Source organism: Poeciliopsis prolifica, unplaced genomic scaffold (genome assembly GCF_027474105.1).
Source record: "Poeciliopsis prolifica strain line A6 unplaced genomic scaffold, Auburn_PproV2 SCAFFOLD051, whole genome shotgun sequence".
Taxonomy (NCBI): Eukaryota; Metazoa; Chordata; class Actinopteri; order Cyprinodontiformes; family Poeciliidae; genus Poeciliopsis; species Poeciliopsis prolifica.
The window spans coordinates 3477219-3499302 of NW_026562426.1; the positions used below are offsets into that span (position 1 = coordinate 3477219).

A 22084-nucleotide genomic window follows, 5' to 3' on the forward strand; every position below is an offset into this window, starting at 1 on the left:
ATTCTTGTACGATGCTCCAGGCAGTTTGTCCTATTTGTTTTGAAATTACAGAAAAAGCCCATTTACTGCAAATTAACAGATTAGAGTGTTTTAAACTTTTTTGTTTTAAGAAAATTGTTAAAATAATAATATACTGTCTCAGATACATTTCAATTGTAAAAGAGGCAACATCAAGTATTTTGTTATTTATTTTTCTTAAAGATAAACCAATTAAAATCTGGAACAGCATACTAAGACTTTAAAAAACCACACCAAAGGCGAGAAAAAAAACCCAGCCTGTTTCGACCAAATCTGTATCTTTTATATTTTTATCTACATATAAGCCTCGCCTGTTTAAACTGAACTGTGGTCCAGGTAGCAACACTGTGGTTTTCGGCAAAAATCTGAGTCAGTCAAAAGCATCTAAACTGTAGCGCACAGAGCAAAATCTAGAAGATGACCACCTTGCTCAAGTCCGTGTAGCAGAGTGCGGCCGGAGCTGAACATGCAAAATCATAGGCACCTTTAAGACCCAAACGTCAGCGCTGTGCCTCTTCACTCTGCACCTCGTTTAATGATCTCCTCTCCGTGGACGGAGCTACATCTGGATCTGGGTCTCCGTCTCCCAGCGAATTCTTCTCTTCATGCGGCATCAATCCTCACCTCCTCGTCTCATTTCCAACGAGGTTATTCCTCCGACGGCAACTTTATTAGGTACATCTTTAGGTTGTTAAACACACACACCCAAATCTGCCAGCCAGACAGGCCAAACTAATTGACAAACCTGTTCACCTCCTCACCTGTGGTGGCGCTGCACCAAGAGCTACTGAAGGAAAAGACATAAAAGCCTCCGAAGGAGATATAGACTCAACTTTCTTCTTAGCAAAATGTAAACAAAAATGGTGTTCCATCAGATTTTAGCGGTTGTGCAATTTTTCCTTTGTCTTTGGTAAAAGACCATGAGACATTTTTCCCGTTAAAGGTAGACTCGCGACTTTATTTTGGTTCCAATTACCAGGAGCTGAGGGTTTTTGACGGACAAGAGTTTGAACGAACTGAACTTCTTAGATAAACTAACTAGAGTTTGATTAAACCGGACTTAAACAGGGGTGGTGTGAACGTACCCTAAATGTCACTACGGTAGTTCTCGCTGTGCGTGATCTCTTTTACCTTCTTCCCGCTGCACTCGTAGGCGAGAGCAGAATCCATGCGGGGTGGAGTGGATGGGCCGGGGGGCTTTCCCCAGGAAGAACGGGCGCTTTGTCCCATGAGGGACGAGGCCATGGGCTGACAGAAAGTCTGGCAACCCCTGACCAGGCAGGGGAGTGAGCGAGTGAGTGAGGGAGGGAAGGAAGGAAGGAAGGAAGGCAGAGCTGCAGGACATAATCATAGCTGAGAAGATGTCAGCTCACAGCGAAACTAGCACTTGCTCTGCTGGAGTTTCGTCTTCGCTCCACTAAGTTGTACTCCAAGTGCCGGGTGGTGTTAAGCTGCCTCAGGGAGTTTAAATAGAGAGAACAGGAACAAACTGAGTGGTTTAAAATAAGCAGAAGATTTCAGAGTCAATCTGATGTTACCCTTGTAGGAAAAAAAAAGAGGGAATCAAATTTAAATCATTTTCATATTCAGTCTGAAATTTCTGAGCAAAATAAAAATCTGGATCTGTTACAGAGTATCCGTCTTCTGTTTTCAAAGGGAGAGGGGGGGAGAGTAAAAATCTTGTTTCCTGTAAGACCCTCTTTGTTCAGCTGCTCGTTTGGTCTCCTCTATCTAGTTTTCCAATTTAAGTGTGGTCTAAATCCATCACTCAATGTTGCCCCGTGTTTAACGTGGGCAGTTCTGACAGGCAAGCTTTGTTTTCTCTGGCTAATGAAACCGGCCCGATCTCTCGGCTTCAAACCATTTTTGGACACATCGATCGGATCGGAGCCAGTTCTCGTGGACAGACAGGACAAGCAGGAGTGTTTATAGCAAGGAAGCAAAGCGGGTTGAGGTTGCGGTTCTCAGATGTTGGAAATCGGTAGTGGGCAAAAAAAAAACAAACAAAAAAACAAAAAACGATGAGATTCAGGAAGGATTGGTGGGGGGAAAAGAAGTACAGAGGGAAACTTTCTTGTTCTCACCAATGCGACCACCAGAATTTAGCATTTAATCAATACACAACATAGTTTCTTGTTTAGAAGCAAGTCACACTGGTACACATCATTCAAAACAACACCTGTTAGCAAAGTGAGAAAACAGATGCACTGATTTCCTCAATGCTGAGAAATCGGAATTGGCAGGTCAGGACAGTTGATTGTACCGACTGTCCACATTTCTTGTGTTAAATTCCTTCTTTCTGCACAATCTGAATAGATACAATAGAATAGATAGCATTTATTGTCATTGAACAGGATTCAACGAAATTTCTATACAAGCTTCCTAACATGTCTTCTCCACCAGGAGAATACACTCTACACTGTTGGCATAAAATTGTTAACCTTTGCATGAATATCTGACAGATTGATTCGGCGCTGACTTCAGTGGAGTGATGTATGCCCAAGTATGTGGGGGACGTTCTGGACCGGTCAACTGTATCAGCCAAAATCGGAAACGGCCAGTCAGACTTTATATATATATATATATATATATATATATATATTATATATATATATATATATATATATATATATTTTTTTTTTTTAAGATGCAATCAGTGCCTGATCTGCTAAACATTTGACCATACAAATGGCAATAACCAGTAAAAAAATAAAAATAAAAACTAGCAACCCACTGGAGGAAAAAAAAAGGAGTTCTTCTAGACACAAACATTAAATCCCATTTCCTGCTGTGTTTTGCACTGGAATACGTTTGAAACAAGGAAACAGGATCAGTTTACCAAAGCAGCAACCGGCATTTAACTCTGAGAATGAACTGCAATTTATTTTAAAACAGGTTTGATGGTCAAATCAATTAAGGAAGCTATGGGTTGTGTCAAACCTCAATGTTCAACTGCTTTTAGTACTTGTAATAAGATCCCTACTTAGTAAAAGAAAAGCATCCGTGATGACTAAAACATCGACTCCCTTTTTATATAAAAAAAAGCCACATAAATGTTAAAACAACTGGAGCTTAGAAGACTTCTTTTTCCAATATTAGGATTTTTTTAGCTACATTTTATTCAGTAAATACTGTGGAATCAATACTTGGGATGAAAATCTTAGATGGAGACACAGATGACACAGAAAAACAGAACCAAATTCTATCCTGCTTTTTCTGAGTGTCATCATAACCATCATCCAAAATCTAACCTAATGCACAAAAAGAAGGGTCCTGTGTCTGGGTAGCCACTTCAACACTGTCAGGAAGGGGGTTATAAATGATTCGCGCTACCAGGTGAAAGTTTGTGTGTAAGTAGTCATTTATTAACAAGCCCCCCGAGCTTCTGTGTTGAAATTTAACCTTCATTAGGTTAGCTTCCTTACAAAATTTCACAAAGGGGGCTGGGAGGTCTACCACTGGCTTGACCTAGAAGCGAGGCAGTTATCAGAGCCAGAACCGAGGTCCTGATGTATGAAGCATAGATCCGTGATTAAAATTTCACGGACCTTTCCGTGAAAGGTCCGCAGCTTGAAGTACTACTACACAAGTACTTCAAGCTGCACAAGAAGCTTGAAGCACAAGAAGTACTTGTGCAGCTTGAAGAAGTGCACCTTTTGAGCGTTGCCGTTTGCACTTCTACTTCAACACGCTGTGACTTCTCACCCATCTCAAAAGAACGGGTAAAAGAGCCATACCGGATGCTAGAAAAACAGTTTCCAAACATTTTAAACCTTCTAAATGTTCCTGCATTATGAGATAAATGTTCATTTCAGGGCCCTGAGAAGTCAGAATGACTGTTTATTTGCTAGAATGCACCGGTCTGAAAATCAGCTGATATTTACAGATATTGCATATATTACTTAATTGTTTTGACAATGATGATCAATATATTTTTTAATTTTGTTCCTCAATTTTGTTTAAGCACATCATAATCCATTTTATCTGTGATTTTGGTTGCATGTGATTTTTATTTCCTTTTTATCTATTGTTATTGGTTGTTGTGTTTTATTTTGGATATTTAAAATATCTCCCAGTTCCACTGTGGAGTGTTCTGCACAAAATGATAGCTTTTTTTATGCCTTTTATATTACCTAAAAATGGTCTTTAAATGGCAATAGTATCATTTATCTCAGAGATTTCTGGGTCAATTTATCATCCAATAAAATTTGTTATTTTGAAAGGCAGAATTGTTAGCCCAGCTACAACCAAGTCCAATTTCAAAATTTTTAAGTAAAAAATACAAGTGTTTCAGTTTAAGTAAGGAAGAAAATAAAGGAATAGGACATTTTTGACATTTAAAAGTGATATTCAGCTTTAGCATTGGGTTCTGGTGATGGGATAGTGACAATTACAGTGCCTTGGAAGAAAAGGCATCTACTTCAATTTAGGTTTTTGTATTATTCAACTATTTAAAAAAAATTAAGTGCATTAAAATTAGGGAAAACAAATGTGAGCTCCTTTTGGGATTGATCACTCTGAATGGAGCTGAATTGAAAGTTCCAAACTAAACTATTAGCAGAAAGAGGTAAAACCCATCAATATAAAATGAAGGTTGGGTTTAATAAGGGGGGGGGAACTTACCCCAACAGCCCCAGCCCTGTGTAAAAATATAGTTTCCCGACTTGGTAAAACAGGAATGAGCATGTTCTTGTTTAATTTCTTTAGAAACTACAAACCTAAAAATGATCATAAAAAACATTCTTCACATAGAACCTGTCCAACAGCAGATCTTAAACAGCAACACATCATACTTTAATCTATAGAAATTTAAGAACATCTTTTAAAAAATCTGTCAATGTATGAAAGGTTATAAAATTATTTTAAAGCCTTACTTGCTCAGTTGATGTCAGAGTTCATGACTCCACAGTAAAGACAGGATGAAATTGGCCTCCATTGGAGGGTTCCAAGGCAGGATACACTGCTTACTAAAATAACACAAAGACCTCAACATTTCCTGGAAAAAAAATCTTGATGAGAAACTATTCTTTGGACTATTAGGAAAGTGTGCAGCATTTCAGAAAAAACTGAATTATATCAACTGTGCAATGTGGTGTGGGGGTACTTTGTTTGCTCGGTGTCATAACTCATAGAGATGTTGATTCTGCTTTTTATCAGAAAATGTTAAAGGAGAATGTCTGACTGCAAATCTAAGGTTATGGGTCAGAAGAAGCTAATCTCTACAGTTATCCATATCGCCTCTATTAAAGGGACAGTCAATCAGCGATAAGAAAATGAAACAGCTCTCCTGGACTGGCTGCTTTGTAAATGCCAGCCAGGACCATTTAAAGTAGCATTGCATCCAGGCATTGAAGCTTCCCTAGTTGAATTTTAATGTAGGACATTTTAGATATGTGGAGAATGGAGATTTTGTAATGCTAACCTCGCTAACTGCTCTTACTGGTAATATGAAGATGCTCGAGTCAGATTAAAGGTTTTTATTTTTTTCAAAACCTCTGTTTTAGTGTTGAATGTCCACTCATGGACTAAAATCTGTATCAGTAAGTCAAATTCTTGGAAGAAAAAAGTAAAAAAAACAAGATCATAGATTGGACAGAAAATTATGATGGCAGTATCTCGAGTGTGGGACAGAACAGATTATGTTACACATGGTGGATCTTTTTTAGTGCTTCATTCACTGCCAATGTGATTTGCCCAGCGCATAAATTGAGAATAAATTTCACAACCTTATGTAACTTTAATTACCTTAAGCAACCTTGTGTACTTTCGATCATCAAAGGAACCTGTCGCTACATAAGCTCAACATTTAATTTGCTAAATTTAAACAGTCATGAGAAGAAAAAGAATGCTTGGGTATCTTGTATCAAGCACATAATACAAGCAGGGACATCAATTCCCCACATACATGCAGAAAACATCGCACACTATTGATGTTTTGTCTTTTGTTTTTTTTTAAGTACGTGACATCGTGGGACACTGGGGGCCCTGAATGAAAACATGCCAGTAAAGAGATACATCAGATGTTTGTCCACTCGAGGCTGTGTTGATCCAAGATCTATCTGCGGCTTCTTCCTGAGAAAGAAGTCTCTAAGCACCGGCCCAGAGAGTGCTTAGCTTGGCGCTTTTCCCCCCGCTGGCATTTCTAAGTAAAGCTCTCTGCAAAGTTTTATGTGCTGTGGTGTTGCATATAGCTGGTTTTGGGTCTATGAAGGCTTTGTGCAGGAAAATAAATCAAATTAAACACACAGGGTGAAAAGAGCACAGCAGAACTTGACGGATGGTGAAAAAGAACATATCGCTGACTGCCAATCTATTTCTGATTAGAGACTCAGTGGGCCATAGTTCTAACATTCAAAAAGACCGCTTTTTACTTTCAATCAATTAGAGTCAATCAAGGCTAACTTATGACTGATTATAGCCGTTCTTACTATGTCATTGGTGATATTTATGTATCAAAATGAACCCTTTGTTGTGGTTTTCAACAGCAATGCTTGACATTGAAAAACATTTCTAGATTGGGTATCGTGACGATGTGTTCGATCCACTGGGCAGATCTGTTCAGTCTAACTCTAAGCAGCGACATCCATCATTATTTATTTTACATTACATTTATATAATAGCACTTTCTGAATTATTTGAAAGAAGGTTTATTGCAGTTTATTTTTATATTTTTGACCAAGGCTGTCAACCCACTTTTTGTCGTCAGTTTCAGTTTGTTTCTTTATTACTTATTTGACATTGGCCGTCATACCCCTGATAGAATTGAGTGAACAAATTAAATTTACATTGCGTCAATATGTCAGACCATTATTCTTCTGTTTCGGGTAAGATATGAGCCGTTACTGAATCTCAGATGTCTGAATCGGTAGAGAAAAAATTGGATCGGTATGGCTTGTTGGGCAAAATGCTTTTTGCTGTTCTGCTGTTTTTCACACAAGTATAACTGATATTATCAAATTCATTAGGTAGATTACCTGCTTGGGGAGAGTCTAAAATTTACCAATTATACTTTTAAAGCAGATCTTTAGCTTTACAGCTGTGTTTAGTTTGACAAATGAATATTTTTAAAAAATAATAATAATTTGTTTTACTTCTAAGAAAGATGTCTTTTTTGGGGGCCCCTGATTGGAAGCATGCAGCAAAAGGATTTTAAAGGGATTCCAGTTCATGCAAAGTCTCAAAATACCAGCTGCAAAAAAAAGCTAACGTGCCAAAAGTACAACTCCCCTGCACACATCCAAACACAATCCTGTACTCTCTTCTCTTTGTCCGTGTTCACTGGAATTCAAGTTATGGCCCTCTGGCTTCGACCCAAGCGCCCCCACAATGCACCCTCTCCAGCACGCTCCTGTTTAATCAGCATCTTCTGCTGGTCATTAGCTTCAACAGCAACTCTTGGCAGTTGTTTATGAGCCCTGTGAGGATAATGGCTTTGCACCTCCATCCATCACTGTGACAGATGAGCCCAATTATCCCCAAGTTCTCTTTTTTTTTATGCTGCGCTCGTCATTTTCTTAACCTGTGGTTTTCGATTGACCAGATCACAACAACAAAAGCAAAATGTTGCATTCGATTCCATCTTTTAATATTTCCTTTACAAGTTGCTGCCACGCTGCAATACAGTTCACTTGGGGATACAGATATGAAAGAAAGGAGATAAAACAAGCGTGACAGATTTATGAAATAAAATGGCACCTCGAGAAAGAAGAACTTGCATCAATAGTCTGAGGAACTGACACCTCTTTCAGAGGCTGATCTGTTTTTTGCTGAACTACAAACCTTATCGTTCAAAAAACTGTTTTATTTCCTTTTAAGATCGCCCTTCGATGCTTCTGCACCTGTTTGTCAAACCAATTAGCAAAACCTATTAAACAAAAACAATTAAAAAAAAGACATTGTCTTGGTGAGATCCCTCCACCCCCACCGATCTTTCTTCTATCCTTCCTCCAACACAACAGGATGTTGCTCAGTGACACAACGGGGCTACGTGAGTGTGGAGACATGTAGAGGCAGGCCAGGGACAAAAGCTCAAGAGAAGAATTAAAAAACAAGAGGAGGCAGGAGAGCGATATGATCTCGCTGCGCACACAGAGAGGGATTGTGTTGGAGCTGGCCTGCCCCATATACAAACACCGTATTACCATAATTTCTTGCTGCTTCTTCTTCTCCTGCACTGCAGGAGATGAGTTTTCATCTGGGAGAGAAACCCTGACAGGTAAAGATAAGGGAGGGTGAAGATATCTGTGATGACAATCATGTCAATGATCTGACGACTGAGACTGATGCATATGTAGGAGGGATGTCTTGGGATGTGCTTCATAATGTCCTCCTCCCCTCAAAGTGTGCAATAAACAACTTGAATCAAGCAGATTAACCTCATCAGTCAAAGCCATATTTCTCAGGAAATGACAGAACTGCACATCGGTAAAAGTAATACCATCGACTGTAAACTGTAGCTGGAAGAAAGAAACTGAAGGTAAAAATACAGGAACAGTAGAGACGTGTTCCGCCGACATGCTGCCTCCTTAGGTATCAAAGTCCGAGGGATGAGTCCCAAAGGTGCTGATGCGGAAACATTTCCTGACCTTTGCTCGGCAGAAAAGTACTCTTGTCCCGTCGAAGTCTCACTCAAAGACCTTGAGGTCTCTATCACTGAGGCCTGCTTTTGTCAGCATGCAAGTCATGTGATTGGGCTACCGCAAAAAAGTATTAGCAACCCACAATGAAAAATTATGATATTTCCCTGGTTCAACAAACATGAAATCACATGAATGACGCTTATTTCTATCAGGTGAGGAATGTGACAATGTTCTCTTGAGTAATTGAGTCATTCATTTAGTCCTGCTGGAGCAGTGACAGTACCCCGCTCATAGTCACCCATTTCTCAGACACTCCCTTCACTCCATGTGTGAATTTCTTTAAAGGTTAGAGATAGCACGACAGAAAAAAATTTACAAACCAGAGAAAGATTGACAATGACACCTAGAACTTGCTTTCAGCCACCCACAGCAACCTGCATTACACAATTTTTTTTCTGTTTTAAAATCAAAGAGCTTTAAAACCTTGAAACTGGTAACATTCATTCGCTATTGCCATGACAGGTGAATAAGCACCTAAAGGCCTTTTAGAAACAACTAAGGTCCCTATGATTATATCCCTAACCTTAAATCCACCAGTTAGACACAGATGGACAGACCAGGGTGTTACAGTTGAAAGACTTTAAGGACTTACTGTTGTTGGACTTGAGATCCCGGTGGATGACGGGGACGATGGCTTCATTGTGCAGGTACACCATCCCTCTTGCTATCTGCACAGCCCAGTTGACCAGGATGTGAGGCGGAATGCGGCGGCCGGCCAGCGCCCGGCTCAGTGGCCCACCCGAGGCATACTCCATAATGAGGCACAGGTTGGGCTCCTGCAAGCACACCCCTTTCAGGGCGATGATGTTCTGGTGGGTGAGCATGGCAAACAAATGGGCTTCCTGCTTCACATTCTGCGCTGTCACGCTGATGTCCTCGTCCGGGTCTTGCCGGGCCGCCTTCACGGCGACCAGCTCGCCCCTCCATGTACCTCGATACACTTTCCCGAAGCCCCCAACCCCAATCACCTCCTCCAAGCTCAGCTCCCGGAAATCCACCTCCTCGGGATCAACAGTGCCAACCACAGCACGGTTTAGCTCCTCCACCACGCTGGTACCTGGTAGCTTGGCATATCCACTAGGCTTGAAGGAGCCGTAGTTGGATGGGAAGATGCCCACCTTGTTGTTGACCTTACCTGCCCACCAACCCTCATCCCCAGATATCTCAGAGTCCTGAGAGAGAACCTCCACCAGGTCACCTTTACGCAAGGTGAGCTCGTCTTTACAGGAGGCCTCATAGTCGAACAAGGCTGTCCATACAGGGTTGGTGAAGTTCCCTTTTTGGGACTGATCCAAGTTCTTCCAGTTCGACAGCGAGCTACGACTGAATATGTTCTTCAGAGGCTCCATGGAACCTCCACTATATTGCCTGACTGGATCCGACTGCGCACTCCAGGGGTCTGAAAATAAAGTACAAAGGAGTACTTTATTGCACCTTGCTCCCTTTCCTGTCTTTGTTGTTGTCTCATCAGGGACCAATGAGGTGTGTTCAAAAGTCAGACCAACAGGTGGGCTATGGAAGAGGATTCAGGGACAAATGAAAGCCAAGTGTCTTCCATTTGTTCTGGGATTAAACTCAAATCTTTCCATTTCAGCAGTCCTCAGACGGTTTGCTTTTCGTAGCATTTATCAAATCTCTGAAAGAAAGCAGTGATTAACTCTGAAAGATTGATGTGGTGTGTGGTTTCCCCGCACATGGTGTGAGTAGATTATCATCTCATCATCCTGGTTAAAAGACTCTGGAATCAACTCATTATGACTGAATTTGTCCTCCTTTCCCCTCCTCATTCAGAACAACCACCTGTTGAGGAGCAAGTCCGAAGAGTCAAAGTTCAAAATTAATGTTCAGGAATGAATCCGCTTACAGATAAGAGTCCAAATCAACATTCCCCACGCACTCGATAGTCCATATTCGGTTTTTTATGTATTTTTAGCCATTAAGAGAGTGGCCATCATAAGCAGGAAGCGCTGAGAGGAGGAGAAGAATAGCAGGAAAAGGAGCATTCAGTCCAGCCAACCAGTGTTTTACGACAAGTTTCAAGCGCTGACCACTGTTCATTATTTAAGCCCGAGGACCCAGAAAGTGCGCCTGTACGCGACACTGAGGTGACCACGCAGGAAATCCCGCAATCCGGTGCGCCACAACATCCATGCTGGCTGTGTTATGAAGGAGCTCACACGTAAACTGCGAGCCGCCGACTCTGGGAACAGGAAGAGTTCTCCAAACCTCCTTGGCTTTTCAGTCTTGAGGAGGAAAAAAAAACAACCGAAAGAAAGAAAAACAAACTATTCCCGTTAACTTTTGGTTCTTGTTGGGAGTTCAGCGCCGGGCCCGGTTCACTTCGGCGCTCCGCTTCATAACGACGGTGTCCAAACTGCGGAACTGTTCCGTGACAATTTCTTACTCCGTTCCTCTTCCTCGGTCAGCCTTCAGCAGCCAGCACCTCCGACCGCTCCAATGTCGCAGCTTACAGCCGCTGTGCCGGAGGGTGGGGTTTCAAAACTTTTCCTCTCCCAACAGGAAACAATGTCAGCTGACACGCTCCCGCCAATGGGGACGAAGTAAACACAAAACTTCCGATTTCAAAATAAAAGTTTGTCAATACGGGCCTCGAAGCCCGAGCCAGACGAGAAGTAGACGGAGCACTGCCGTGATTAAACGCTTCCGCCATGTTGTGAGTGGCAAGTTTCTCTTTGAAAATCACGTTTCCTTTTAAAAGAATTTAAGTACGTCCAGTTAACTTTGATAAATGTTCTGAACTAAAGCGTATTAAAATCTACTAATTACATTGATATCACCAATAATTAAAAAAAATTAAGAGTTCAACCAATTTGAAATATGATATGCACTACTGAACCCAAAATGTGCCTTAATTTACCTTTGAAAACATACAAACCGTTTGATTACATTTGTATTCTGGTGAAATGAAGTGAAAAGAAGATTTATCACTAATTTGATCTTATTGTTCGTTTTGTTTGTTTGCCTTTAACCAACTGGTTGGAGCCATTTCCATTGAAATATTTCATACTGAAATCCTTGTTCATTCACATCTCACATATTTAATGACAGAATGCTAAAAACACAATCTGACCGAGACTGTGTGCTTTCTGTGTAGAAGGGAATGTTTACTTTTAAAGAGAAGGAACACAAAATTGCAATTTGAAGGGCAAAAACCCCCAGCTATGATTCTTTAAAAATTGCTTTTATTTTGAAAAACACACCATTAGATCGTGCTTGTCTAGGTTTTACAACATGTGTTGAATAATAAGCCCATCTCTGGGGGGAAAAGGCTTAATTCAATTTAGAAATCAGGAAGAGTTACTCATTTGAACCTTTAATATTTGGTTAAAGAACGGAATTTCCTAAAAGATATATATTCCATTTGATGTATGTCCCAATTCTTTGGGTTATTTCTGAAATATATTGAAACTCTTTCATCCATTTTATTTTCCTACGCCAATTATAAAAGCATTATTCTCATTCCGCTTTTTTTAATTTATTGGGATTTCTTGGCATAGCACAAAGAAAATTGGGCCACTGTTTCTGTAAAAATTCCTGCACTTTCTAAAACTCTGCCTTCAGGAAGTCATCGCTTCCTTATCGCTTCTGATGAAAAAAACTTAGCAAACAACCAAACTGAACAACAAACAGACTAAACGCTTAAAACAATTAAATACACATTAAATTAGACAGTAGTATTGTTACGAGCTGAAACAAGGTGCATTTGATTCACGTTTTCACCAGAATGGCACTGAGAAGTGGCTCGCATAGTTCCACAAGATGTTTGCTAATTGCTGCTGGCTAGTCTGAAGGAGTTGGAGCGGCGGGAGGCAGACGAAGGCTTAGGGAGGTGGAAGCTTGGAAACTGCAGCTCAGAGGAAGAACTTTGTCCTTCAAGGCGGGGCTAGGTCCAACCAGGCGTTTTTGCACAGCTGAATGGTTGCCATGGAGCTTAAAGGATTTCTCAAACATGCATGAAAGAATCAAAGCAACACTCCAGATATGTATTTGATGAGAGAATAACATGTTATAAAACCCAAACGTTCATTTCACATCATACTGTCCCTTTAAAACATGACGAATTGAGAAAAAGGTATATAAATCCAGAAGGGAAACATTTTTATACCACTATTTTTATCCAGAAACTTTAATCAAGCACATACAAATAAATAAATTAAAAAAACTGTATACAAATTTAAAAGTGGGACATGTCTTGTCGACTTGGTGCCAATCCTTCCATTTATGGCCACATCAACGTTCAAGTTTTTATGCAAGTTTGTTTATGTCATTTTAGCAAGCAACCAAACTGAACAGCAAACAGACTCAACGCTTAAAACAATAAAATACACATGAAATTAGACAGTTGTCTTGTTAAGAGCTGAAACAAAGTGTATTTGATTCAAGCCTAAACATTAGGGAATTTCTTTTTCATTTTTTCCCTCCCTCACATTTCCTCTTGTTTTTTTTAAAAAAAAAAGTGCAGACACCCTGGAAGACAGTAGCTTGATGGGAGCGGATGGGAATCAGAGGGGCCACCTTTGGCCCCTGTTGGCTGCTGTGTGGAAACAGTGCGCTTCCTTCTGCTGGCTTGCCTTCCCTTCCCTCCCCCGTACTGCTCTTTGTCTGAACACCAATCCTAAAGTCAACCGCCCAAACTCCGATCCCACGTCCTCCGTACCACACACACTCAGACACACAAAAGAGGCTCCGCCTTCCTCCCAGTCCGCTGAGTCAACTCTTATGCAGGAAGGATGCAGTTGTTTTTGTGGCACCAGATCCAAGTCGCCTCTTTGGTTGGGTGGTAAAAAGCACGGGGTTAACCAAACAAATAGTGGGAAGAGGAAATGGGCTGAAGACGCTCCAAGGGGCAAAGCGGGAGCTCCCCCCCCCCCAACCCCCTGACGCTCCAAAGGTGACAAGCAACCCAGCAGATCTTCTCCCAACCTGTGCTGGCTTGCACTTAATCTGATTCAAATACCCAAGGAGAGGCTGCCGATAAATACTGGGCATTGTCTTCCAGAGGGCCGTGTGAGTCACGGAACACGAAGCCGCGTCCATGGGAACCTTTCCGCGTTGCAAAATTTAGGGAGGAGGCAACATCAAAAAAAGAAGAAAGAAAAAAGGGAGGCAGAAAAATAGAGCCAAGGGATTACAATCATGTGATTTGCGGTTATGAAACAGGGAAATGAAGGAGGAAGCAGTTTGACGACTCTGCCAAAAGATGCCAAAGGGTTTCACTTTTCCACTTCCAGCCGGTGAACCAAAAGAGACTTTTCTAAAGATGGACGCCCTAACTAAATATATCTGCCATAACATCGTTTCTTTTGCATGTTGTTATACTAACATAACAAAGTTTAAACAACCACCCCACTAGCGTCAAAAGTTTTAACTATTTGGCACATTGCTCCATTACACTGGGAAATGGATCAACGCAGAACTAGGTCCTGATTGGTGGAAGACATTTCTCTTGGAACATAACTTGATCCTACACTGCAAAAATAAACAAAAACAAAAAAAGTCTAACAAAGTATTTTTTGGTCTAGTTTGTAGTACAAACATCTTGGTAGAACTTGAAATAAGACAAAAATAACTTACACTTTTAAGCAAGACATAAGTGCTTGTTTAGAATCAATAATTGATATTTATTAAAAAAAAAAGAAAAAGTACTTGTTCCATTGGCTGATTATTTTCGCTGCTAGCATGGGAAAATTATCTGAACTTTTAAACTATACAACCACACAGAACTTTATGGAGAAGCAGGTTCAGGTTGTTGGTGTCATCTAGCGTACGACTCCGGAGGAACATTTATGTAAACTTTTTTTTGCGGTTGAATTAAAAAAACAAAACAAACAAACTTCAACATTAAAGCAGAACGTAACATGAACTTGTGCTTGTTCATTTTGTTCTTTTCACGACAACGAAGGAACCACAACATCTGCCTATTTTTTGTTTTAAATTGAAATGTGAACTTTATTTCACCCATACAAAATAAAAGGAACATTAAAAGTTTACAATACAGAGTAAACTGTCTCGCAACCATTTTACAACAAGCCGGGCGCGGAAGTGGGAGATCCGCCTCTGCGTTCGTTTAAAATAAAGAATCTAAAAGAAGGAAAAACGAATGTTAAAGACAGAGGAGCAAACGTTGGAGGGTGTGGCCAGAAAAAAAAAAAAAAACTTTAAAAGAAAACAACAAAAAAAAAAAACACACAAAAAAACACGTGGTCCAATATTCATTGTGTATTTTACAGGCAAATAAATTTATGGTAAGTGAAATTAAATAAAAAACAAACACTCAGATCTAAATCTTTACTCCCTGCTGATGTGGTTGAAATCAATTTTGAGTTTAAAGTAGAGACTAAATTTGAAACAAAAGCAAACAGCGGGTTGCAAACACATGGTGGGGGAAAAAAGACAAATAAAAAAAATTCACCTACTTTTTCTGTCGACTGAGATCAGGCACGACTAAAATGATGCAACTGCTATCTTAACAATCGTCTGAAAGATGACACCAAATACACGCTTCAGAACTCGCCTGGGCTGGGCATCAGCCTGAGCTTTAAAAGCTGATTATTCTTTGGGTCGGAGGAACTGCGTTTGTTTTTATTATGCAGAGAAATTTTGAAAAAAAGAAAAAGAAACAAACTGTGAGGTGAAATAAACCACACCTATCCTGTCTGCTGAGGCTCACCGTGTTATACTAGTCAAGACCAAATAAAAAGCAAACAAAAAACCTAAACAGCAAAGACCGAGCTTAAAAAACAACCCCCCCCCATCTCTACATTAAAATAAAAGCTTTTTAAAAAAATTAAAACACCTAATGTACAACAAGGTTTTGTCTCTTACAGCTTTCTTCAGTCAGCGGGCTGTGATGAAGATGAAGAGTCATCTTCTTCACTGCTGCAGCAGCCACCAGGGGGCCAACTTCATCTGGAAATAATGCTGGGTTTGTGTGTGTGTGTGTGTGTGACAGAGATAATGAGAGGTTGTTGGTGGGGAGGGGAGGGAGGTAGCTAAGAGTCATAGTCTTCATCGTCGTCCTCCTCGTTTTTGTGCGGCGCGAACGCTGGGGGGGGCAGAGCGACGCTCACCATGGAGGGATGAGGGGCGAACGCCATGGTGCCCTGGGCCGGAGCCGGATTGGCTGTCACCATGTTGCCCGTGTTCCCAAACTGGGATGGGGGGTTTGAGCTGGGAAGGGACACAAGAAGAAAATGAATGTTTTTTTCTTCTGATTCCAGTGGGAAAACAGCACCCTCTACTGGCTTGGGATTATAACGTCACTTTGTAAACTTCTGAAATGACCCAACCCTGCACATCCAAATTTGTAGTTCTAATGGAGGGCTTTTAGTAGCCATGGAGACCTGACCTTATTTCTGCTTCAAGCTTAATAAATCATCTCTAAAAGTAGAATTTTTTTTAATTAAAAGCACTTTATTTTAAAGTGCTTTTAATTTGAGCACCTAATTACTTCACCTGAAAGCGGTTCTGTCATTCAGCCTCCATTGTGTTCCCTGTCTGGTCACTCGAAACCTTTTCTGGGTTTTCTGACGCACGGCATCGTCGTCTCCTCACCTGTGGAACATGGATGTAGGCTGCTGGTTTGTGCTTGACTGGGAGCCGTCGTCCTCGTCCCCGTATGTCTCGCTGTCTTCGGAATCTTCCTGTTTTCACCAAACATAAAAACACAAAAGTGTGTTGGTTTTTTTTTCTCTCCCAACATTAAAACAAAGCCTTAAAACATCACTGTGTAAATGATCTCCCACCTCTTGCTCCGACTCTGTTCCAGAAAGCTTCTTGTCTTTGCCTTTGGAGCCGGCTCCCCCGTTCTTGCGACCAGATCCTGGCTTTCGGCCCCTAAAAAAATGTAAAAAAAAAAAAAAAAAAAAAAAAAAAAAAAGTACAAAAATATATATAAATAAATAAACAACTAGGTTTTATAATGAGAAGTGCTGCTTCCAGGAATGTTTTCCCAACAGTTCAGTTTTCACTTTGTGAACTCAGTAAATAATTACTTTGAAACACTAAAACATCAAATACTTGCTTAGTAAAGAGAAGTTACTTCAAAACATAAAATCAGAAAACGTTTACATTTGGAGTTTTAAAAAAAAACATAACCAAAGCCATATTTAAAGTGTATTTAATCTTATTTGGAACCCTGTCATAGTTGCTTTGTGCAAAAATGTCAACCAATCAAGTTCAACAACTGTAAGACATATTTAACATAGTAAGCTGACGTTTAATTAAATCCTAATCAAAAATATTTTTTTTAATCCCAAATACAAATTAAAAAGTTGTTGAAACTCGTATCAATCAAGTATCTTCAAAGAGCCATTATGAATGACCATGCTGTGGGGAGAAAAGGTCTCCAGTAGCAGTCAGTATTGAAACAAATCAGAAAAGGCTCCTGACCGAAGATGGTTTCTATACAACAGTCATGACATGCTAACAGATGGGGTCATAGTACCCAACTGTAAATTACAGAAAAAAAAACTTGTTGCTACAGTTACACATTATAACAACTGTCCTTAACCAAAAAAATGACAGACAAAAAGAAGAAATCAGAATTAAAGTAACAGATAACATGCTCACACCAGGAGGGGGCGCAACTTTTTATTTATTTATTTTTAACGAATAAATGGTTTTTGACTCTACTGTACTTCCCTAACTCTGAGTAGTCTGTTCTGTTGACCCCGATAGAGCGTTGGTTCCCTGAACTACCTGCGAGGGACTTTTTCTCCTCCGGCCTCGGTGTGGTTCTCCTCCCCTTCGCCCTGCATGTCCGGCACCGTCGCCACCAGGTCTTTGAGAAAGTCAAACTGCTGCTCCAGCTCGATACACTGCTTCCTGCCAAAAGAAGACGCAACAGGCTTTCAAAGAGACAAAGTACCAGCCTTTGAAAACCTACGGCAAACCCGTTCCAAACGCAGTAACTCACAGGTGCGACGTCGTCATGGTTTTGGCGTTCCTCGACTGGGTGACCTGGCAGGCCTTCGTCAGCAGCGACTCCAGGAAAAGCTCCAGAGCTCTCGCTGAAGCTTTGCCTCAGGAAAATAAACCGCTGCAGATCCCAATCCATGATCTTTGTCATTGGTTTTTTAATTGATTTATTAAAAACTTTTTTATTCATATTTTTGATTTAAGTCAAAATTTGGGATTAATATTTCACTGCTCGAGTTTTACATGAGCCAGAAATCATTCATCAGCGTTTGATCTGATCACATTAAAGCACATAATGTTTCCACTATTTTATATTTGAGCTAAATAAAAAGAAAAACAACAACAAAAAACCCCAACAAAGTAACCCATCATGTCGTTCGAAAAAATATTTTAAAAGCCGAATGCGTTCTGAATCCATAACCTCGAACAAATGAGGTGAAAAATATTCATAAAAAAACTTTTTTTTTTCAATTTTTAAACCGGGACTGAAATGGAATAATATGCTGTTTTTTTATATCCAATTCAAAAAGCAACACAAAGAAAAAAGGGTGACTTTTTTATTTCTTGAGTGTAAATTGAAAAACAGAGAAAAGGAAAATGTTTTGCTTTTGATTGTTTTGCTAAATATGAATGTAGCTGAACATATGGATTATCATGCAGGAGGATGAAGACAGTAAAAATCATTCAGAGTCAATAATAATAAATGTTGTGCATACATATAATTTGGAAAAAGTAGAAATTGTAACATGAGTAAACAAACCACACTCCCATGCGCAAATATGTGTAATGTGGGCAATATATACAGTTGTGTGAATAGAATATATAGACATGCTGTCCTTTTTCTTATGCTTAATTATGTTGTTTGGTTTTCTTCTTATTTTTTTATGACATTTTACTTGTTCGAAATAAATAAAGATCTCATAGAAAGAATGAATGATACACAAGCTGAGGTGTATGTGCTTTAGCTAAAATAATTTAATTCTTTTGACAGCTACATCACTCAACAACACATAACATGAGCAAAAAAACGGGGTGAGGAAGTTGTTTGCTGCCAATTAGCGTTCCTTAAAGTAGACTTCAACGTTTGGAGGCATACAGTCAAATGTCTCGCATGCAAACACCTTAAGCCAGAAGGATACAGATAATAACGGGAACTGCTGCAGCCACTTTGCCTATTTCTTCATCGGTCTGCATGATCTTCTTAATCCTTGCCTGGAAGGACAGATCTGACGTTATTTCTATGCGAACACTTCGGACGGCATAATTTACTACGGAGTTTCAGCAGAATGTGCAGGATGTACCATGACATCCCATGCACTCACAGAAGACGTACAAATAACATCTCTAGAAATTCAGCTTGGGTTAGCTGTACATGCTAAAAACAACGACTCCTGGAAGCTAACTTGGGATAAAAAAACACGAAACATAAGTTAGTTAGCTAATTCGGAGAAACCTACGAATTATTCGTAAAAAAAAGTTTGACTACTTTAGCAAATACTTCCCGTTAGGTTGTTTTTGGGACTTTCTGGGCAATAAACTCGAAGCCCCTCAAGTGTAGCTACAACAAATAGCTTCTCATTTTCACTGTTAGCTAAAGTTAGCTAGTGCTGACGCCTGTAGAAATAAAGCTTTCAACTCACCGGGGGGAATCTGGCGTTGTATTTCTTCTTTTTGCTGGGCATAATTAAATAAACGTTGTGGCTAAAGTAAAATAAAAATAGAAAAACGCTCGGAATTATAAGCCTACACCATATACAATCCTCCTCCAGTCCCGGCTAACTTGTTAGCACGTTGTCGTCAGTCGTGTCAGTTTGATTCCGCAGGGTCCCAGCGCCGTCAGCCGCAAACAAACAGTTTGTTCCGCATATTTACTTTGAAGGAAAAATCGCATTCGTAATTAGACTATGGTAGTTATAAATGACATAAATATAGTGAACGCGTTAAACAGTTTGATTTTGATGTTGTTTTCATAAAGAAACTGCAAATAAATAAAAAATATTTCTTGATTTAAAAAAACGCGTTATTTTTAAAAAATATTATTATGTAACGAAGTACTGAAAATGACTAAATATTTTAAAGGAATATTGAACGTTAATTGGTTTAAAAAGACCCTATACTTTGGTAACAGCAGAGCTGCGTCATCAAGCTGAAGTTGGTTCTGAATCGCTTAAAGGGCTAAGTCACTTTTTTTTTTTTTTTTTTAAATAACTAGATTATTTTTGACCAGTTCTGACAAAAGTGGTTTGTTACAACATTAACGAGGAAAGATTCGCAGAAAAACAACATAACTTGTGAAAGTAAAAAGAGAACCGCTTCAATGTTTTCTTTGTTTTCGGTATTTCGTAGACCACATTTTAGGATTCTAATGAAACCTTAAAAACTGCAATATTTAGATCTTTCGCACCGATTTTGCATTTCTCTCAATTTTTCACATTATTTCACAGCATACTGCTGCCACCTCTGTGTCTTATTTGCAGTATTTTCTGTCAATTTGCCTGCAGCACTGTTTAACTTCATGCCTAGAGTCCTGCAGCACTGTTTAACTTCATGCCTAGAGTCCTGTTCATGGCTTGCACTATGCAGGACTTCTTATGACTTTCTTCTTTTTTCACCAAAGTCAAACATATAGGAAATTATTATTTTTCTTACAGCTAACAACTTGCTGCTTTTTATGGAAGCCTATTTCAACCACACACACACACACAAAAGTGAAAGTTCTACAGAAAGTTTTAATTATGGGGTTTTAGACTATTACATTTTGAGATTACGAAGACAGAGAAAAATTATAGAACAATTCAGACCAAGTTTGATTAATCTAAATCTGTTAGATATTATATTAGTTGCAATTTTAAAAAAACAGGCCTATTAAAACGCAGAAATGTCTCTTTAAAGCTTCAAATCAGAAGCTAACTTTAACAACATCGCTGCGCCCTGGAGCAGAAGAAGAGCAACACTGGCTAACAACGTGAGCTACAACAGGTAGACTGACCGCATTTATGCGCCACGTCTCACGACTTGTTAATTCCACAGACTGCGTGTGGATTTTATATCGCCTGTTGCGTTCAAAGGTGACTTGTCAGTCCTTGCTGCTCCTTCAAAATTGCTCAAAAAGTAGTTTTTGTGCTCGAAAGTGGCTAGCTTGGCGGGCTAGCCTCAGCGGGAGGGCAGAGGTGATTGTTTATTTCTTCTCCAAGCCTTATCAGACGGTGGAGAGGGGTGTATTGGGCAGAAAACGTTGGTTTGGACGTTGTTGCTATTTAGCTATTGTTATGGGTGTGGAATTCTAATTAGCGGTACGGGCGAAGTAGAACAAACCGACTTAAACTGTAGTACTCAGCAACTGCGTGTGCTCTCCTCCCTCAGGATTCGGTCAACAGTCTCGAGCGCACACTTGACGGCGTCATGGAGGAAGAAGCCCCCGCGGACGGCGAGCCGGAGACCCCCCTTTCCGCAGAGACTTACGCCGCGGAGGCCATGGCTGCGGACATGGACCCCTGGATCGTTTTCGACTCCAGAAATACCCCCCGGTCCGAGTTTGATGGCTGGCTGGAGAGCAACAGACCCTCCCAGGTGTACCGGTTTGGGGACGAGGACAACGGGGTCAATCGTGTGGGGTGGATAGCCGTGCTGGGTCCCAATCACTGCCCGTCTACAGGTGACGTGTCTGGTCTCCAGGAGAGCTGGGACAAACTGCTGACCAGTTCCCGGCCTGTCACCTTTCAGACTGTGAAAGAACTGGCTCTCAACCACGGCGTACTCTCCGGAAAGTGGCTCATGCACTTGGCCTCTGGCTTCAAGTTGGACCACGCGTGGGAGTGTGTGGCCAGAGCAACCTTGGAGGGGAAAATCTCCCTGGTCAAAGTGAGTCCTTACAACCCCAAGGCGGAAGGCAAACAGGTGATCTGCGCCTATAACCAGAACTTCACAGACGAAGGCGAAGTGGTACAGCTGGACTCCTTCATCCGAGCCACAGGTGTTAAATGCCCCCTCTCCTACAAGCCAGACGTCTACACCTACCTGGGGATCTATAGGAACAACCGCTGGAAGCTCTGCCCCACCATCTATGAGAGCAAGTTCGACCTGGAGTGTGTGCCAAGGCGCTCACACATCATCAACAAAGTCACAAATCTGGAAGTAACATAAGGAAGATTAGTTGGGTGCCTTTTTCCCCGGACTGGTTTTAAGACGAGGCCTTTGGGTGGAAATTGATGGAGTTTGTATTTCAAGTTCTTCCATTTCTTTTGACTGGCACATTTTCTAAGTTCTGCCATCTCTAAGTTGCTGTGGATAGATCCCATTCAGGAATAAAGCACTTGAGGGACTGGCTGGATTGTTTGAGCTATATGGATTATTTGAGTTATGAACAGAACTTATTGATTAGAAGGAATTGTTGTTTTTTTTAAGCTTCAAATCGTGTTAAGTACTGCATATTACACTATTTCCAAATAAAACACATCTGAATAACTGATTTTCTTTACACGGTTGTG

General features: G+C 40.4%; 3 protein-coding genes across 5 annotated transcripts in view; 1 reads left to right on the plus strand and 2 right to left on the minus strand.

The window, feature by feature from the left end:
- LOC129378344 (mitogen-activated protein kinase kinase kinase 11) overlaps positions 1-11124 on the minus strand; it is a 50839-nt gene extending 39715 nt beyond the window's left edge. Inside the window, exon 1 of the mRNA XM_055058657.1 lies at positions 9250-11124. Coding sequence (XP_054914632.1) covers positions 9250-10006 — 757 coding nt within the window. The 5' untranslated portion in view covers positions 10007-11124. The remainder of the gene's footprint in view (positions 1-9249) is intronic.
- A 3473-nt stretch (positions 11125-14597) lies between these two features.
- Positions 14598-19590, minus strand: drap1 (DR1-associated protein 1 (negative cofactor 2 alpha)). Its single transcript, XM_055058665.1, has 7 exons — positions 19238-19590; positions 18737-18809; positions 17596-17689; positions 17379-17504; positions 16424-16514; positions 16233-16321; positions 14598-15848 (listed from the first exon to the last, which is right to left on the minus strand). The coding sequence occupies exons 1-7, from the start codon at positions 19277-19279 to the stop codon at positions 15671-15673; spliced, it is 693 nt and encodes a 230-aa protein (XP_054914640.1). The 5' UTR covers positions 19280-19590; the 3' UTR covers positions 14598-15670.
- An 862-nt stretch (positions 19591-20452) lies between these two features.
- On the plus strand, positions 20453-22065 carry cunh11orf68 (chromosome unknown C11orf68 homolog). Of its 3 annotated transcripts, none has more exons than XM_055058663.1 (2): positions 20453-20576; positions 20961-22065. In XM_055058663.1, exon 2 carries the CDS (start codon positions 21000-21002, stop codon positions 21738-21740), a length of 741 nt encoding a protein of 246 aa, XP_054914638.1. In that variant the 5' UTR covers positions 20453-20576; positions 20961-20999; the 3' UTR covers positions 21741-22065. The 3 variants fall into 3 exon arrangements, with proteins under 3 accessions (XP_054914638.1, XP_054914637.1, XP_054914639.1); XM_055058662.1 differs by having other exon boundaries at positions 20551-20665; XM_055058664.1 differs by lacking the exon at positions 20453-20576 and adding an exon at positions 20672-20767.
- Positions 22066-22084: the final 19 nt, after the last annotated feature.

What these genes read in the sequence shown, in the direction of transcription:
- drap1 (XM_055058665.1), bottom strand. Translation starts at nt 19,279, where the DNA reads ATGCCCAGCAAAAAGAAGAAATACAACGCCAGATTCCCCCCG. An exon ending in ACAACGCCAGATTCCCCCCG is followed by an intron (nt 18,810 to 19,237) that starts GTGAGTTGAAAG and finishes CTGTCCTTCCAG; the next exon opens with GCAAGGATTAAGAAGATCAT. An exon ending in AGCAGTTCCCGTTATTATCT is followed by an intron (nt 17,690 to 18,736) that starts GTATCCTTCTGG and finishes GCAAAGCTTCAG; the next exon opens with CGAGAGCTCTGGAGCTTTTC.
- cunh11orf68 (XM_055058662.1), top strand. Translation starts at nt 20,594, where the DNA reads ATGCGCCACGTCTCACGACTTGTTAATTCCACAGACTGCGTGTGGATT. An exon ending in ATCGCCTGTTGCGTTCAAAG is followed by an intron (nt 20,666 to 20,960) that starts GTGACTTGTCAG and finishes CTCCTCCCTCAG; the next exon opens with GATTCGGTCAACAGTCTCGA.